Source organism: Carassius auratus, chromosome 5, assembly GCF_003368295.1.
Source record: "Carassius auratus strain Wakin chromosome 5, ASM336829v1, whole genome shotgun sequence".
In the NCBI taxonomy this organism is placed as follows: Eukaryota; Metazoa; Chordata; class Actinopteri; order Cypriniformes; family Cyprinidae; genus Carassius; species Carassius auratus.
Genome location: NC_039247.1, coordinates 20,762,160 through 20,777,187, shown reverse-complemented (window position 1 = coordinate 20,777,187; position 15,028 = coordinate 20,762,160). Strand labels below are relative to the sequence as shown.

The 15,028-nt window shown below is 38.0% G+C and overlaps 1 protein-coding gene and 1 gene segment (V, D, J or C); one reads left to right on the top strand and one right to left on the bottom strand.

Moving 5' to 3' along the window:
* Window positions 1-1,032: 1,032 nt before the first annotated feature.
* LOC113080542 (RGM domain family member B-like) lies at window positions 1,033-12,044 on the top strand. Its single transcript, XM_026252698.1, has 3 exons — window positions 1,033-1,558; window positions 6,159-6,685; window positions 9,391-12,044. Exons 1-3 carry the CDS (start codon window positions 1,450-1,452, stop codon window positions 10,063-10,065), a joined length of 1,311 nt encoding a protein of 436 aa, XP_026108483.1. The 5' UTR covers window positions 1,033-1,449; the 3' UTR covers window positions 10,066-12,044.
* Window positions 12,045-12,698: 654 nt separating this feature from the next.
* LOC113069346 (Ig heavy chain C region-like) lies at window positions 12,699-14,883 on the bottom strand. The segment is given in 5 exon segments: window positions 12,699-13,154; window positions 13,255-13,360; window positions 13,434-13,496; window positions 13,669-13,989; window positions 14,619-14,883. Coding segments are annotated over 5 exon segments (528 nt in total).
* Between the last annotated feature and the right edge of the window lie 145 nt (window positions 14,884-15,028).

Below are 15,028 nucleotides of genomic sequence, written 5' to 3'. Positions count from 1 at the left end.
ATAAATAAATAAATAAATAAATATGATTACAGTGCAGCATTACAAATCCCAGCTTCTAGGCCTGCTCATATTTTAAAAATATAACTTTTCCAAAGTGTAAAGTGCAGCAACAACAGTTTCAGTTTTTGGGCCTGCTCAGATTTCGTTATAGTGTTGGCCCGATCGGAATTAAGAGCAAAGGTCTGTTTAAATGCCGACGGGAGCTGCGTTTGAATTACAATAGTTTTTTTCCTTGTTGTAGTGATGTTCACACTCGCGTGATGCCTTTTGAAAACCTCAGGCCGGTGACACACTGGCATATTGCACCTGTCAAACATAGTCTATTTTGCCGTAAAAACTGTTGACGGTGTCCTGTATCAGTAGGCTTTATATTTATGCTCAACATGAAGTATAGATATTGTTGTCGTCGGCGGCCTCCCTCTATGTCACCTACAGTAGCAGCAGCGTGCCAGTGCCGCGTCAGGCACGATTCTGCTGTGTAAAGACACAGAAAACGTATACTGTATATCTACACACACACACACACACACATACACACACACACAAACATAAAAACACACACACACAAACGTTTGTTTTTGTGAAAAGTGGGGACATCCCATAGGCGTAATGGTTTTTATACTGTAGAAACTTTTTATTCTATGGCCCTACACCAACCCTACCCCTAACCATCACAGGAAACTTTGTGCCTTTTTACTTTCTCAAAAAACGAATTCTGTATGATATATAAGCATTTTGAAACGTTTTGAATAAATCACCCTCTCCTTGTAATACCTGTGTCACACCCATGTTATTATACAAAGTTGTGTCCTGATATGTCACAAAAGCATGCACACACACACACACACACACAAATTATAAGTGTAATGGCATAATAGCCAACTGAGTCTGCAATTATTCTCAAAAATATATAGGACACAAAAACACCCCAGAACCACTGCATCTAATTCCTCCCTGCTGAAAGTGAGAGCTCAGCTGTCAATCTGCGGCTGGGGTGTATGGTTTAAGGGGCGGGGCTTGTGTGTCAGTGTGGGCGGGGTTTCCGCTAAACTCGGGTTAGGTTGATTCAATATGGATCATTGGGGAAAGACGGTGCTAGATTTCCTTGTGGCGGAGAAATCTGATGTGTACTAGGTAACATGAATCGGGGCGATCGCGGGGCGCAGATTAAATTTAGCACGTTAACAGAATTCTTTCGTACTGATTATCTTCACTGAATAGATAAACGGATACAAATTAAACTGCGCTTTTTCTCTCGTGCTCCACGGAGAAGTGTTTTTGGTCAGACTTGCCAAAATCACTACTTTGTTTCTCTTATGGACTGTATGTGTTACTTAGAAGTAGTCGCGTCTTAGCAGAGTTACGCATCCCTACGTTAGGTGAAGCTTGGAGAAGCGAGGCCCGATCTCTTGACCCGTGGAGTACTCTCGAGTCCCTCTGGATGGATGGATGGGTATGGGGAGAGCAGGACCTTACTACCCCGGGGCTGAGCGCCTCATCTCCCCGGTCCTACATCTACTAGTGCAGCTGTGCACCCTCTCTTCCCTCACTCACATAGGTAAACAACACTTATGCATGCTTAATTGGACATAAGCAAGTAAAATATACATTAAAAACACCTATATAAAGTAGATTTTGTCTTGAGGGTGTGTTCAATTCTCGCTTGTATAATGCTATATAGTGCTATATTGTGACATTGCTTGTTAATATTCAGATATGTACTTACAAGAAAGTGGATTCTAGTTGTTTATGTGACGGTTTTACAGTCTGAGGCATTTCGTCCGTGTCTTGTACACTTATTGTAGCTTTATTTCCAATAAAAGTAGTGCGTTGATCTACGCGTCCACTGGATTGGTTGCTTTTCAAAGGAAATTAAATATTTATGAGTGATCGTAATATTAATTAATTTCCCATTGTATTCGCAGTTATGGTGTTATTGGGTTTTATTTGTTGTTTTGATCTGTTTTGTTATTTATTTATTTTTATTTTTTTACCGCACTGATAACTATTTTGCTCAGCTGCAGTAAGAGAAAATATTGATGTATGTATGTATTTATTTATTTATTTTTATTTTATTTAAGTTATTTTGGTGCCTTTGCCCGGTTTGGACAGACTTAAATTATTTTGTTACATACCACACATTCGGTGCCCTGTTTTCACTTGGCACCTTGTCAAGTGCTCCACTTTGGGTGTCCTGGCCATAGACTGTATTAATGCCATTGTGAATTAAGAAGAGCTGGAATGCTGCTGGGTGTCCATTGAGCAGTCACACCTTCATAATTAATTTAACATGGACCCCGGGCATTCAGGCATTACACACTTCACTGTTCCTCAATACGGCAAAAAATATGAAATGGATCAACTTAAATATGTTTTTTATTTTTTAAACAATTATTAGTATTTTAAACTGGAGTATGAAATTTAGTTAGTGTGACACTGTGACCATTCCCAGTGTCACTGTCCCTTTCATGCTCTTAAATGCATAAATCTTGATAGGCTTCAGATTTCTACAGCTGTACATGTTTGCTTTCCTCATAGCTGCAATATGCTAAAGATATATTGAATATAGGATTTAAGAAAACATGCATACCAAACAGAGTAATTTTTTCTTAACTGCATGCTTGCTGTTCTTTTATTTCATCTTTTTATTAAATCTGGCTGTATCGTCTCTCGGTTGGTTTAGTCCCAAATATACTGTACATCTACCCCACCGGTGGTATTTGATTGGATTATAATCTTGGCAAAAGCGAGATAAAGTTGCAGCTCTTCAGTTTCTTTTTTTTTTCCATTCTCTATCTTTCTGTCTTTTCTTATGTCCGTTTAGTGACTGTATGATTTCACAGATGACCTGTGCAAAGGAACCTTTTAAAACTTGTTAAATAGACACTTTTGTGGTTTACTGAGATTAATCTTACTAATACATACTAGAATTAGCCTTCTGCACCGTGGTTCGTTTTTATTTGTCTGATTTAAACTAGTCTATTACACCAGATGCCAAAGTTCAGTGCAGCCCATTATGTGCTCTGAATGTAAGGCTGGAGATGTCATTTAGACACTGAGTCTTGTAAACCCCCCTGCTCTCTCCAGATCTTCGCGTTCACTCCTGGAGAAGGCGTGGGTCTGTTGACCTCTCTGCCCTGGCCAAATTCCACATCTTGAAATTTCACTCCGCACACACTCTTTGGGCCCCTCTACAGCTGAGAATGGCTGCTCAAACGGCCGGCCACCTTGGGAAAATATATCCAACGTTTTAATAGCAACAAGGGTGTGCACTGTGCTCGAAACGAGACGGATCACCCCAGCAAGCAGGATCGCAGAAATGTACTGAGCCTGTGACACAAAGATTGTGCTTTCTACATCCTGTGATTGGCTGTGCTTTTGTGTTCTTTGCAGGCACAATATAAGCTCTAAAAGTTGTTTAAATAATTAAATATTTTATTCATGTAATGTGTAGTTTTAATATTAGAGATTTATTAATTAATTAAATTTTTAAATAAAAAATAAATACATTTAATTCTAGGTTTTGGGATATTTTAGGATTTTGCCTCACCTTACTGCTTTAAAAGCAGTTCAAATAAGCCTTTCCTTAGATTTTTGGCATTTCAGTGTTTCTCAGTTTTAAAATTTGTCAGGACACTGAGACATTCTTACACAAAGTGTGATCACCCCCCCCCCCCAAACCCGTCTCTGAGTACTAGCTTAGGATCTGCTGCCCCCAACTGGGGGTCCCCTAAGACGTTCCTTGCAATTTTTTTGCACGAGGATGTAAGTCAGTATGAAGTCAATCGCACTGGGTCACTCACACCAGGTTTTTTAGGGGATTGTCAGGTGACAGGTTAATTGTGTTTCAACAAGCGACCAGCAAAAACAACAAGTCCAGGATTGCTGTGAATTGGATTATGGTTGGTGGGCAGATTTATCGATTTACTTTGTGCACTGAAAAAGAAACACGTGTAGACTTCTACGACAATCTACATTAAGATTAAACCATATTCCTCACAACATATCATAGATTAAAACAAAACAGACAGCCTTCCCAACACCTCACGCTATACTGCTACTAAATGATGGAGGCACATTTGTGTTTGATTGATTGGTGACGAGGTCACATATGGCCTCCATGAAAAGCCTCTCTGTTTCTCCGTCATGTGTAGGACATACCTAGCTAATACAGTTACGTTCGCAGCACGGCCTTTGTGGTTTCATACCCTTGCCCATTTACCTGGGTCATGATTATTTCTTTTCCTGCAAACCGTTGACTCTTGATCCATCGATATTACTCGGTGCGCATCTGCTTTGAGCATCCGCTCAGACTATAAATGGGAATGTGGCTTTGTCTTGCATGCCTTGCCAAGTATTTTTTGTTCTAGTACAGATGTCACTGGAGCCTCGCTTGATAAAACACAGCGGGAGGTGGATGGGAGCGGGGACTGCCTTTTTCCTCTCTTTTCCAGCCAATGTCTTTCTAGCACAACATCAACATGGCTTCAGCCAGGCTACAGGATTGTCTTACAGCATGTTACTGAAACACAATCTAGCCCGTGCTTTGTCATGCCTCCTTCTCCTCCAGCGCCGACTGCAGAGCAACGAGGATAAGCTGATCCGATACAGCACTCCGCGTCATCTGATAATCAAATCAGATGCATTTGAATCCGCTGCGGTCGGAGTTATTGGCATGGCAGTCAGAAATGGGTGGCCCTGACGGTGTAAGATAGAGTCATCACAAGCGTGTTAATGGAGAGGCTGCAGCTGATATCAGATTAGGACGGCCTCGCTCTGAGCTAATGCAATTGGGCCGCACTCAAAAGTGAGGCATTAAGACTCTAAGTGATGCAGTGTGGAGGCTGTTGTCCTTTTCTGGGAGATGTTGTTTTGCTTGTGGCGTGTCATTGGTGGATAATTGGGGGGCGGAACGTGACATGATGAAAAGACCTTGGGTGTATTTTCGACAACAAGTGTGTATAAAACCATAAAAGTGTTATTGGCTCGACTCCAAGTGAAGGAGCACTCAATGAAAACACTTTTAATTATTACTCTTTGACCACACCCTAATAACGCTTTGAGGTAAATAGTTGCATGTAGTTTGTATTCCAGGACTCTTTTGTGCTTAAGCACATGTGCTGGCTTTTTGTGGATGGCTAAAGCCTCCTGTGCTCTTTTTCTCATTTGAAGTGCCGTTTTATTTGATTTTATTGCGGCCATAAGCATTCTTCTTTGTAGATAACAGGAGGTTTCACACGCTTGTTGAGCCGACTGTTAATGTTTCTAGACCATAATGTAAAACACACATGGAGTCACGCTGTGAAGAAACGCACGGTCCTCTAGCACACCTTATTACGCTTAAGCAGTTTAAACTGGTTTATGACACCAGTCACAACAATAGATGTCAGAAGATGTCTGAACTGGTTAAATCAGTATTCTTTTAAACAGCTAGTTTAAAACATAAGTGTTCTTGGAAATGTTCTCTTTAAATTCATGTTGGTTTCATTTTGTTTTGAACCTCTTTTCAAGAAAAAACAATCAAGTAAAAAGGAATTATACATTTTACTTTATATAAGAATTATATAATTTTATTTTAGGGTAAATAAAATGTATTTTTATGAAAATCATGAATTTATAAATATACATTTTCAAAATATAATAAATATACTTTTAATATGACATTTTACAACCTGAACTAACCTTGCCTTGTCATAAAAAATGACAAATTATAGAATCTTACGAGACTTGAGGTAGTCATGAGCATCTGAAGGCTTCTTTCTGTGATATTTCCTTTTTTATATATTTTTTACTGCATGTCACCTGTGTCACATGACTTTATTAGATGCATCACATGACTTTGATCAGGAATTCGTTTTTCAAATATTAATAATATTATATAACTGCTTCACTGCCCGTCCATGTGTTGTGTTTTTTTTTTTTTATATATCGAAAAAATAAAAAAATGCATTTTTTTTTTTTTACTGTTGTTGTTGTGCTAAAGCAACAGTAGCATCATGTTGGCATGTTTGAAAGAAATTAAATTTAAAAACATGCTCATCATTGAAAAGGTGCATTCAGGTTGTTCATGATCTGTTTGTATTGAATTTTTGAATAATATATTTTTTTAAGTTCGTTTTCCGAAATGAAGATTGTCAAAACTTTGTGTGGTTTCTCAGGTGAGAGCCAGGTCCAGACTCCACAGTGCCGTATCCAGAAGTGCACCACTGACTTCGTCTCCCTCACTTCCCATCTTAACCCTTCACTAGATGGCTTTGATACTGAGTTCTGCAAGGCGCTGCGAGCCTATTCCGCCTGCACCCAGCGCACGTCCAAGAGCTGCAGGGGAAACCTGGTCTTCCACTCCGCCATGCTGGGCATCAGTGATCTCATGAGCCAGAGGAACTGCTCCAAGGACGGGCCCACATCCTCTACTCATCCCGTCATCCCCATTGAGCCATGCAACTATCACAGCCGTCATCACCAAGCAATTCGGCCTGGGACAGGGACTGGGGCTCCAGAGCACACACGGCCAACCTACCTGTTCTGTGGCCTGTTTGGAGACCCTCATCTTAGGACTTTCAAAGACCATTTTCAGACCTGTAAGGTTGAAGGGGCCTGGCCTCTCATTGATAACAATTACCTGTCAGTGCAGGTCACAAATATTCCAGTGGTATATGGATCCAGTGCCACAGCAACCAACAAGGTGAGTTGTTTACTTTTTATTATATGATTAATATCATAGAAGTCTTTTTTTGTGAAGAATTCTGTTAATTTCTTTGGAAAAAGTTGATTAGTTTGTCAGAAGTGTTTTGGACATGCAGCATATTTGTTTAAAAAAAATGAAAAATAAAAAGTTAGTAGGACTTCACTATATGGTTCAGTTCATTACAGTGTTGTTCATATTAACTAAACATTGTTAACAACACTTCCATTGCATGAAAAAAAAAACATTTTTCAGTAATCTTTTTTTGTGTTCCATAGAAGAGAGAAAAAAAAAAATCATAAATCGATGGAACCACATGTGTTTTATGTTGAAATGTGTATTTTTCCCTTTCAACTATTGACATACTGTTGTTTTCTTTAATTGGAATAAAGCTGAAATAATAACTCAAACTTAAAAATCTAAACTGAAAATTTTCAATGTTGCCTTAATGACTAACTGAACTAAAATATGTTGAAGTTCTAAAGTTAATAAAACTAAACAGAAAAAAAAAACAAATTAAAAAAACGAATGAAACTACAAAAATTTCTAAAATGAAAAATAAAAAAAATAAAAAAACAAACGATATGAAAATATTATTATACTAAAATAACGCTGGTTCATAATTGAACTAACAATAAGTATTTTTTTTCCTTGCAGGATCTGGATGCTTTTTTGTTCAATTGATTCACATTAATTCAGAATGGTATTTTATACAAATTGAAATGTTAAAAATATATTGTTTTCATAGAATTTAACATTAAACAGGTCAAAAAGATCCTGAAAATGTGTTGTTCATTGTTATTTTAGGTCTTAAAACCCGAATTCATCCCAAACATATGAAATTGCAAGAAGTTTTTTTTTTTTTTTGTATTAGAAATATAAAAAAATGTTGCATTGTTTTTATGGTTGTTTGAAGTGTATGATGTCTCTCTATATAAGAGTTTATGGGTAAGATTATCAGAAAGAGCTGCAGAAGGCAGATAAGAATGATCTCTTTCAACTTTGACCAAGTATTCACAGGTGCAAGTTAAACAAAGCGAACAGCTCTAGTCTTATGACTAACACTTGTGACCAACGTGTCTGTGAAATTCTAATATCATTAATGACTGGAAGCCTGCGCTGTGGCGTGACCCATAATAAGGTGCCTTTGAAAGAAGCTTCTGTCTTCATTTTTCCAAGTGTGGGGCTTATAGGCAAACACTCGAAGAAACCTGCTTACACACCCATTTGAAATGTGCTAATGCAGAATACTGACTGCTGGCGACATGTTTACTGATTTATATAACCTGAAGTAGCTGGAGGCTTGTGAATATTACAGCCCGAGCACTGCATTCGTCAGATACTCGCTTTTTGATTTCAAAGTAAAGCGGTTGAGCTCATCAATGGACAGATGTGGCTTCAAATGCTAAGTTTGGCTGCTGATGCTAATTACCTCTCGTTTGACCCCTTGACCTTGAAGGTGGGAGCCATTATTAAACATTTGCAAGTAATTATTGGCAAACACTGCTTAACTGAGGCCTTTTCAGCTGCCTCACCTTATGGCCAACTGGTCATCATTTTTCATCCTTGTCCTGTGTACAAAGCTGCTATTCATTTGCCGCTAATGTAACGCCACACTTCTTGTTAGCCAGTGCTTTTGCTTCCCACAGGTCTTAGAGTTTCACGGCTGTATGCTGGCTGCATTTCATGGTTAACACTTGCAGGGCAAAATGGACTGCGGATCTGTAAATACATGTAATATTCTAAACAACTGCTGTATACAGATCTTATTGTTTTATCATGATAAAGTAATTCTTATTTTTATAAATCCACTTTAGTCCTATTTTCAGTATTAATTAACATTTTACTATCCCGGTGTAATATACAAAGAGTAAAAAGGCCATTTATAGGTTGATTGCTCCAAAAACTAACACTGTGGTGCTGTGAAAACATTCCTCTGTTTGTGCATTTTGACCGGACCAACAGAGCAACATTGACTCGACCAATGGCATGTGTTTGTGGCGAGGATATCTGTTTGTCTAACCAATGGCAGATATGGAGAGTGTCCAGTTGGAAAACTGTCATTATTTTTGCAGTTCCCAATTGTTATTACAGCGGTAGGGATAGACTGATCAAATAAAATAAAACCAATAAAACAAAAGAACCCATAACTTTCCAGTTGAATAATTTTTTTTTTCTCATTGGGTCTACAGATACATGTCACCTTTTGGTATGTCTAAATAACAGCATTAATAATAATAAAACTTGTTTTCATTGTTGTAATCTAGTGATTTTTTTAGAAAAATCAGTTCAACATATTTATCAGACACCTAAACAAAAAATAATCTGTATTGATATTGGTCATAAAAAAGCAATATCGGTTCATCTCCGCTATTGGTGCGGAATATTTGCACTTCGCCATCTAATGAAATAAGTGGAAGTAGCACCAGATCTTTACTTCTGAAATGTGATCTATTGCAGTTAAAAAAAAAAAAAAAAACAAGTTCAGGCAGACTAAATAATTGGTCAAGTCCACCAGAAGAGCCAGATGTGGCAATTTGGCTTTAAAATTAAAAGAAAAATGGAAACGTATGCATTGCTGAATCATTTACAAAAAGATCAATAACATGCATTTAGAAAATAGATATGGCGAAAATCCATTTCATGTCGACATGTTTTTGGTGAATACTGGAGTTTTTAACTATGCTTTCTGTGCTTCTTTTAAGATCACAATAATCTTCAAACCATACCAAGAATGCACGGACCAGAAGGTCTACCAGGCCATAACAGACGACCTTCCAGCTGCTTTTGTGGACGGCACCATAAGCGGAGGCGATATCGAGTCCCGCAGCATCTGGATCCTGGAGAAGTCGCCGGGTCGGCACATAGAGGTCCACGCCGCGTACATCGGTGTCACAATAATCATACGCCAGCAGGGCCATTACCTGACGCTAGCCGTGCGCATGCCAGAAGAGTTTGCCATGGCCTTCGACGAAACACAGGACCTGCAGCTTTGCATGAACGGTTGTCCCACATCAGAACGCATCGACCAAGAGGGACATCTTCAGCTGCCCATGCTGGGCCTCCAGCAGGCCAGCTTTCAGCAGCAGGCAAGGGTCGGAGCCCAGAGAGGGGTGTTCACCCTCGAAAGCGCCTCCAGGAAGTGCAGAGAGCAACTGGAGGTTAAGGACATCTATTTCCACTCCTGCGTGTTTGACCTGCTCACCACTGGAGATGCGAACTTCACCACTGCCGCCTACAACGCCCTCAAGGACATGGAGACTCTGCACCCCAAGAGGGAGCACTGGCATATTTTTCCTAACTCGGCCCCAGGGCTGAGGCCGTTTTCAATGCCCCTCAATGCACTGCTAACCGGCTTCCTCGTCACTGTGCTTTTATAAGGTGTACAGTGTTTTGATAACTGTTCTGAAGAAGAAAAAAGACAGAAAACGAGACTGTAAAAAGTCAGTACTCTGGGTAAAGAGTACTCTGTATATACTCTCTGTGCGGAGAATGAATGTTAGAATACGAACCTAATGAGACTGTACATTTTGTGTAAATCATGTTTTCAAGAGAGCTGAATATTGTAGATTTTTGTGAGTGAACTTTTTGAGATTTCATGTTTTTTTCCTCAGGAGAGGAAATCTTAATGGAAGCACTTTATTTTTAGTCTATTTTTTTTTTCGTTTTGTTTTTGCAATTAGAAAACTTTTCCATGGAACCAGTGCTCAATAATCTTACACTCGGCACATTTTCTTTGGTACATTTCTGTAGGACTCTGTACAAATGGTACTTACCTCACCATCTTGATCTTGTAGAATCATTTTTCACAATGTGGCTGGCGTAGTGATTGCGTGATAGCGGTTTAACGAAGGATCACGTTGACTAGACTTTCACTTTATCTGTTTTTTTTTGTTCTGGAATTCAGCTGTTGGGTCACGTTGATCAGCAGTAATCAAGTGACGTATTCAGGCGAACGCAGGAGACGAAGGTTGAAGTGCACTTAATTCAGAAATTCAAATGGAAATTTTTCTGTCGTTGAATATTGGAAAATTGTTGGGAGTTTGGTCCATTTTAGAAATGACAATCAAAATGTATTTTGTTTGGTGCAAACTCTACCTAATGTACGAACGCAAAACATCCATCCTGAAGAATGCGTTTTAGAGACACTAAAATAATAATGCTAAAAGTTTCATCTAATTTCATAGTCAGTGACTCTCATTGAGTGAACTGGAAAAGGGATGTTGCATAAGTGCTAAAGTGGGCCATGTCTCATTCCTAGGCGCACAAACGGACTTCTAGAATGGCTTCTCGCAAGATTACATTTATTAGCTTTGTCCCTTTGCCAAACACATATTGACTATCTGTTCAAAGTGTTAAGTTCACTTACGTCCTTGTTTTATCCTTGACCAAAGATATGACACAGAAGCAACACACATGAGATCTTTTGCCAGACGTACTGTGGGCTTCCCTATACATTATATTTTGCCAAAAACGATGGTGTGGTATTGTCATGTTTAGCAAGCCAATGCCATAAATCGACTCATCTACTTGGTTAAAAAAAAAATAAAAAAAAAATATGTGGAATCTTTATTTGGCCCTGCAAACATTGTATCAGTTATTTCATCAGCCAGAAGTGCAACTTGAGCCGTGTTCTTTTGCTGAATGCACCTCAGCAGTGATTTCATTCAGAGAGCTTTCAAAGCAAATGAAGGATATTCCGAAACGCTTATGTCTCTATTTGCTTTGAGTGTGGCATTTGACCTGATGGACACAACTCATTTGATGAAATCGAATTATATACCTTCTAAGCTTTACTGTCCAACTGCTATAGAAGCCATGCCAACACTCCTGTTGCGCACGTTTCAAAACCAAGACTTGCTACTGTAGAGACGTCATTGTTTAACTACTGCCAGTGCGGAAGAGCTGCTACAAAACTGTGATAAGTGTAATCGATTGTATTTGGAACACTGGGAGTTTCGCAGGCAGTGATTGGCCGGATCCGCAACAGGATTATGTGATTGGTCGAATGGCCTAAATCCGTGTACGTGGAATTTATTTCCCCATTATAAACCAGAACAAAGCGTCAGAGTGCAATTAATTAACTGCCATGGAAAAGCCTTCATCCTGTGTTTTTGCATTTCGCGTTTGATCTTGTGATCTCTTATTTTTATTGTGAACATTGTTTTTGTGAAGAGTGACTGCTCAATGTTTATACTTAAATTATTTATGAAATATAGTGTCTTGTTAGAGAAGTTAAGCTCCATACTCTTGCCGTTGAAAAACGTTTGAGATGTGATTGTTCTGCCACCTAGTGGGTCACCATTGTTACATCAGTGTTTTAGTATTGTACGGATGCTGTTTAAAAAAAAAAAAAAAAAAAAGGAAAAAATGTGTTATTTAAAACAATAAATGAAAAATACATAAATGCACTGGCTTTAGGTTGTTGTTTTTTACGCTTTGCAGTTGTGGTGTAATTATTAATTGCCATATACATTAATTGGCATGTACATTTACATTTATTAATTTAGCATATATCCAAAGCAAGAACTGGTAGTAGAAAACTATGCAAACAATCAAGTTCTCCTTAGTTCTAAAAAGTCAAGTGCTCTTAATAAAATACATGAATACTGTTATACAATAAGGAGACATTAAATTGATTAAAACTGAAGGTAAAGACATAATATTACAAAATATTTCTGTCAAATGAATGCTGTTCTTTTGAACTTTCTAATCATCAGAAAACTGAAAAAAATGCACTGTTTCCACAGCAATATTCAGCAAAATAATAATAAGAAATGTTTCTTAAGTCAGAAACCAGCATATTCAAATGTTTTCTGAAGGATCATGTGACACTGAAGACTGCAGTAATGATGCTGAAAATTCAGCTTTTCATCACATGAATATATTACATTTGAAAATATATTCAAATAGAAAACACATTTCAAAGGTTAATAATATTTCAGAATATTACTGTTTTTCTTGTATTTTAAGCAAATAAATGCAGCCTGGGATATACTTAAAAAAACATTTGATAAAATCTTACAAACAGCAAACTTTTGAACGGTAGTGTAATTAAAACAAACTGTGAATATTCTATGCTTCAAAAATGAATGCAAAAAATCTTGATGTAGCACTGATGTCACATTCACAAATGTCAGACAGATCAAAAGTTCAACAGTGTCACATTAGTAAAAGCTGACTTAACAATGCCATTAAAAGCTTTTAGTTTTGACAATGGCCTACAAAAGCAGCTTGTGGTGCAGTGCATTTGTTGTATTGTGTACATGATGTGGTTTGAGCAGCTATCACACTCATCTGCCCACATATCGAAGCACCTGCATCTTGTGGCGTGATGCTGCTCCGAAGCTCAACGAGACCCTCGTCAATATTCCAGATTCTCGTTTACATCAACTGGAATTCCTCGTCCTGGAATTCCACATCCAATTAACTCCGGCATCCGTGGCAGTTGTTTTTGAAACTCTGCAATCTTGCAGACGAGAAATATGACAGGTTTCAGGATGACTGTGAAACATTTGTATGAATTATTTCACTGCTTGTATTGCATTTGCAGATATATTAGCACTTACCACTTTATAACGGCTTGCACTGTCATCAGAACGTTGAAAATGGTGATTTTGAGAAGGATAATTCTGAGAGCTTGAACAAATAATAGATCGTTGTTTGCTCGAACATCTGTAACAGTACAGAAAAATGAGTAGAAAACAAACACAGAATTCCTTTTTTAGGATTAACTAATGTACTGTACCTTCCAAAAAACTGCTTTGATTGTCCAAACACATATCAAACGTTTCTTCATCATCAGCCATTTCTGAAATGAAGCGCTTATTAGTAGTACATTTTACAGTAATGCTTTACAATAAGCACTCTTTAGCTAACATTAACTAGCAATGACAAATACGTTTGTTCCAGCATTTTTAAATCTATTTTAATGGTAGTTAATAAAAAAAAAAATACAGCTGTTCATTGTTACAGTAGTTTACCGGTTGTCTCCATTGGGAGTCCAGCATAATGTCTGTGTATGAGTTGATCGGAGCCTCTGTGACTCACAAAGCAGGTGTAGGACATCCATTCACTCGAGGGCACAGATATAACAGACATTGTGCTCTGAATGCCACTGTGTCCTTGGAGTAAGTTAGGAACTGCTGGAATAGTTCCTCTGGTGCCACTCGAAATCCAGGAGACCTCCAGCTCTCCTTGATGAATGTCGTGAACCACACACACCAGGATGGTCAAGCCTCTGAGATCAGTGTTCAGGTGAAATGGTGGAGATAGGATGGCATAAGGGACAGCATCTGATCCCACTCCAGAGACAAGAACAAAATATTAGTGTACATAGATGGTTATAAAAGTTTGGGATCGGTATCACAGTTTCCACAAAAATATTAAGCTGTTTTTAACACTGATAATAAGAAGAAATGTTTCTTGATCCCCAAATCAGTATATTAGAATGATTTCAGAAGGATCGTGTGACACTGAAGACTGGAGTAATGATGCTGAAATTTTAACATTTATTTTAAATTGTAATAACATTTCAAAAGTGTTTTTGTTTTTTACTGTATTTTAATCAAATGTACTCAGCCTTATGAGACTTCATTCAAAAACATCAAATAAATGTACCAATACCAAACTTTTGAACTGTATACTCTAGTGAGTAAATTTCAATTAATTACAAAGAAACGGTAATGCATCGAATTAAATGTAAAATTTTGAAGTAGAAAGACTGAATAGAATTTTCTAGTAAGATCTATCTTTATTTACAACATCCAAAAAAAAAAAATACAGTGTAGTATGTATTTAATAACAAACTACAAGAGCAGCCCAGTTATTGCAGAAATACTCATATGATTTAATGAAGTTCCTTGAACTGAGCTTTGTAATTGCTACAAATGTTAGTAATTGTGCTAGTTTCCCAATAAAGTCTACAACTTACTTGTAAAAAGCACGGTGGTGAGGAGGGTGGGAAGCATGTTGATGTTGTCTAGCTCAATGAGTTCAGCCAGCCCGAGGAAAGGATTATCAAGTTTCAGTCATGTGATTTCACACCCGCCATGGAATCTTTCCATCGTTTTTGCTGGTCTCAAAGGGAGAGCCGTGCCAAAATACTGGATGGCTGGACTACAAGGAGAACACAAAGACATGTGCTGCTTAACATGCCGATACACTTATTTTGGCATCAGGTTTCATTCATGGGATAAAATAACTTGCCTGCAATTCAACATTTTACACAGGCGTTCACAATCTGCTCATTCACCTCACTGTATCCAGTTCCATCATCATTTGAATTTCAGAATATTTGTCAGGCAAAGTATGTATTTTTATATAATGATAGACATATAAAAT